Source organism: Camelina sativa, chromosome 6, assembly GCF_000633955.1.
Source record: "Camelina sativa cultivar DH55 chromosome 6, Cs, whole genome shotgun sequence".
NCBI classification, from domain to species: domain Eukaryota; kingdom Viridiplantae; phylum Streptophyta; class Magnoliopsida; order Brassicales; family Brassicaceae; genus Camelina; species Camelina sativa.
Window position 1 is genome coordinate 9,255,069 of NC_025690.1, and position 4,433 is coordinate 9,259,501.

At 36.3% G+C, this 4,433-nt stretch overlaps 1 protein-coding gene across 1 annotated transcript; it reads right to left on the reverse strand.

Annotated features, from left to right (window-relative positions):
- LOC109133435 (putative F-box/LRR-repeat protein At3g44810) lies at window positions 71–1,656 on the reverse strand. The gene is given in 3 exon segments (XM_019246549.1): window positions 71–434; window positions 518–664; window positions 745–1,656. Coding segments are annotated over 3 exon segments (1,347 nt in total). The 3' UTR covers window positions 71–146.

Here is a 4,433-nt window from a genome sequence, read left to right on the forward strand (position 1 = left end):
AGTACGAAAGAAGCCAGCACCAAAACAAGAATCAAGAACATCAGAGTTGTTAAATGTTTTGCCGGAAAATATAATATAAGAAAGACACTTATCCAAGTTCAAGAAGCCATAGTTTAATGACCAAAATGATAAATTGATAATGATGATCAAATGATCTTCATCATCAGGAGACTGGATGAATCTGTGGGCAGCTTCAGTAAATCCTCTATGAGTTGCACCTTTTTGGAGTCAGCCACTGTCTTTAAAATGTAGACTTCCACCACTTGGAGGTGCTCCATCGTCAGTAATAAATGGCTGACGTGCTTCAGCTCGTTTTCAGTGCCTCCATAACATGAGATGCGCAACATTGTTACTTTGTTGTTTGTGGGAATGCGAATCCCATCGAACTCATGTGCATATGTGCAACGATCCAGACCCTAAGGTAACATGAGAGACTAGTTTAAATTAATTTCATGCCACATGTAGTCATATATATATATATATACATATATATCTAAAGTAGGATTTTGCTTCTTACCGAGAGGTACAAATTATTTAGGTTTGGAGAATGCTGGAGCAGAAGTGGCAGTAGCTCTTTCCAAACTCGCTCACTGTTACCTAAAAACACTAACCCAAGGAGGTTCTTGAACACGGGTAGTCCACCTTTGCAGCATCTCAAAATCACCTGAACAAACACACACCCAAAGAATGTTATCCTGTTTTCTAACAAAAAGGTGATGAGAATGAGACCAAAATGAAACTGACCTCAGCAGCAGAACCTGTCAATTGAAGGACCTTGACGTTGCTTACCGCATTCATGAGATCCGTCACATTCGGTTCAAATGACACCTCAAGATCGACATGTTCAACAAAATGAAGATCCAGTGTAGCTATGACAAGTGACTCCAAATTACAACGAAGGTACGTACGGCGAGCATAATCAGAGTAGATGAGGTTGACAAGATTTGGTGCATCAAGTGATACAAAGCTAAACCAATCAACTTCTTCATCGAATCTAGAGATGATAGAGAGTCTCTTGATGGTTTTGCAGGAAATGACTTGTGGCGTCCCTGGAAAATACTTGTGTTCTATGGTTAAGTCTTCAAGTGCAGGGCAACCAGCAAGAAGCAAATCAAAGAACTCTCTTCTATCAAAGCAAACTGAATCAAGGAAGAGGATCTTAAGCACTGGAAGAAACGTATCAGGAGGAATGGTATCGATGCTAAGTTCTGTTCCCAATGTTAGCTTCACCATTGTTTTGTTGATGAATAACTTGGATGGCAAAAAACTCCGCATATCATCGGTTAAGAGTAGATGAAGCTCAACGGCACCATGTTCCAGGGCTTTATTTATCCAGCGATCAACATGATCCTCGCCATGTTTATCTCCACATTTAAGTGAGAACTTGTTGAGAGGGACAACACCTTGCATATCCAATGTTCTATCCACAAAAGACCTGAAACTCTCTTGAATGTTGTCCATGTCCTGTTCACCCACTTCCAGGTGGACAAAGTCGGAGTCGTCAAAGTCGAGATTATCCCGGACAGCAAACAAAGTCCTCCACCTCTTGGCGAGAACTGAGGTTGACGCAGCTTTTTTCGTTGAAAAAAAGGACAAGATATGGGCCAAGAGTTCATTTGGAAGACTATTCAATGAAGCCATAGAGACAGAACCCATCCCCTAGTGGTACCTGAAACGTACATGACATTTGCGCTCTATCACTAATTAACACAAGGCAAGAACCAACAACATTCCACAAGTCTGTAAGTACAACGCACTTTGAAGATTCCGACAACCAAGATAAAGTTCAAATAGAGAGAAAGGNATGTTCCAGGGCTTTATTTATCCAGCGATCAACATGATCCTCGCCATGTTTATCTCCACATTTAAGTGAGAACTTGTTGAGAGGGACAACACCTTGCATATCCAATGTTCTATCCACAAAAGACCTGAAACTCTCTTGAATGTTGTCCATGTCCTGTTCACCCACTTCCAGGTGGACAAAGTCGGAGTCGTCAAAGTCGAGATTATCCCGGACAGCAAACAAAGTCCTCCACCTCTTGGCGAGAACTGAGGTTGACGCAGCTTTTTTCGTTGAAAAAAAGGACAAGATATGGGCCAAGAGTTCATTTGGAAGACTATTCAATGAAGCCATAGAGACAGAACCCATCCCCTAGTGGTACCTGAAACGTACATGACATTTGCGCTCTATCACTAATTAACACAAGGCAAGAACCAACAACATTCCACAAGTCTGTAAGTACAACGCACTTTGAAGATTCCGACAACCAAGATAAAGTTCAAATAGAGAGAAAGGGTTTTAAGACAAAGTATATAAAGCTTTAACAATTCAAGGTTCTCGCTAAGAGACAAGAGACATGAAAATTATTTACAAAATTGAAAAAAGGTACTCAAGTTATAGACAAGAAGACTTACACCAACAACAACTTCTTCTCAATTTTCCATTTCTCAAGGGTCAGTTCGTTTGAGTGGGTTTTCTTCTGTGGTCTTGACTGGTCTTTAGGTTTTTTATGAGGTAGAAGATGGATAATGGAGCTTATGAGTAATTGGATAGGTTAGCTTCACTAAACTAACCATCTATTGGTTATTTCTAGCTAAGAATCTGTGTAATTCCGCCACATGGATAAATATGATTTTTCTTTCTGTTTTAGGTAATTTTTAGTATTTTAATTTATATATAATTAGATTGTATTAATCATAAGATTATATTTTACACTTGTAAGATATATAGTTCAAATAACAGACTGCTAGATAAAAGTCTATAATGGCTTGCTTTTTTTTTTTTTTTTTGTTGCTGTTGCTGATAGAAGCCTAATAGGTAGAGTTAAGTACGTAGCATAAGTCATTGTATCTTAAGTTTCATTTTCTTTGCTTGATGCGGAAGAAATGTTGAGTGTAGTTTAATTTTGTCGATCTCAATGTCGACGGGTCAGGGAATCGGGTTAGCTGGGCCAAAAATTGGACCACTGGAGAAATCAAGAGGTGGGTTAACATGCCAAAACCTGTTTGTGTGTTTCTTGTGAAAGAAGTAACATCATTCCAAGGGGCAAAAAAACTTCAAATCTGATTCATACAAGGTCTAGGGATAGAGAATTTTCAGGTTGCTTCAACTTGGCAAATACAGTTATCTAGCTTCACCGTATTCATTTGTCATTTCGAGATACTCCGCTGGAGGGTGTATGGAAACAAAGTTTTTTTCTTTTTTTTTGGGTGAAATCTACTTAAGTCCCACAGAATCTAGCAAACTGCCAGGAAATTTATTGTCGGTGCTTCTTATCCGAAAGTTCATTATATCCATGGTAATATATCACATTCTGGCACCATCAAAACTGCGAATACAAACCCTTGTAGTTCTTTTTAAACAGTTCTTACTTCTTAGAATTTACTTTTACACATAGATAAGTAGAAGATGCAAGTATATATGTTGGGATTTTTGTGTCTTTCTCTTAAACAGTTTCTTATTCTTCTCTTTTTCTATATAATTTTCTATGTTTGATTGAAAAATCTAACACAAACACTCTATTTATATAGTTATGATTCTAACACATTGTAAATTGCACATTTCCCACTTTTCTTTCTTTTCATTTCTTCATGATTTCCATCTTTGCATTTATTTTTCTTTGTAGTTTGATTTTTTTTTTTCATTTCTTGAGTTTCTTTATCTTGAACAGAAATAAAATATATTCCAACGGAGTAAAATATATTTCAGTTAACATAACATTACTCGTCCGTACATTGAGTACATTCTTAATATAGCTAGGTTTTGAACCCACGTTACACGTGGATTTATTTGATATATTTTAATAAAAATTATATATGATTGATGACGGTAATGAAATATTATCTTATATAAAACTTTAAATTAGTATTAATGAATAAATTAAATTTCAGATACACAATTTTAAAAAATATAAAGGTCAGTTGTGTTTTGAAATCATGAATTTAACTCTACGTCCAGGTGAAGCAGATCAAACTAGTGACCTCATATATCCTAAACCATTTCTTTGACCACCAGAAACGGAACAATTTTATAATCATGAATTTATCTTGTTTTTCATATTTAATTGATCGCTATCACCTATGTTTTCATGTTTTTTATTCACTGTTTACTTATTCTTCATATTTTTTCTTGTCATTTTAACTGTCAAATTTTATGGTAATTGTCATCATTACTTTTACCGTCTGGTTATTCGTTATACTCTTCTTCTTGTTCTTCCTCGTCAACTTCTTCACATTCTTCCACTGAAGAACCTTTTTTTTAGACTACCACACAACTTGTTAACCCATCCAACTCCAAGACCAAAATCATTTCTTTTCTCATAAAAATTGTGCAATTCATGAAGACCAGCATAGTCAACACATGCACCCAATTATTGATAATTTCATCCATATACTTATTCGGTTTTAGATCCACACGGTTTGAAACTTCTCAA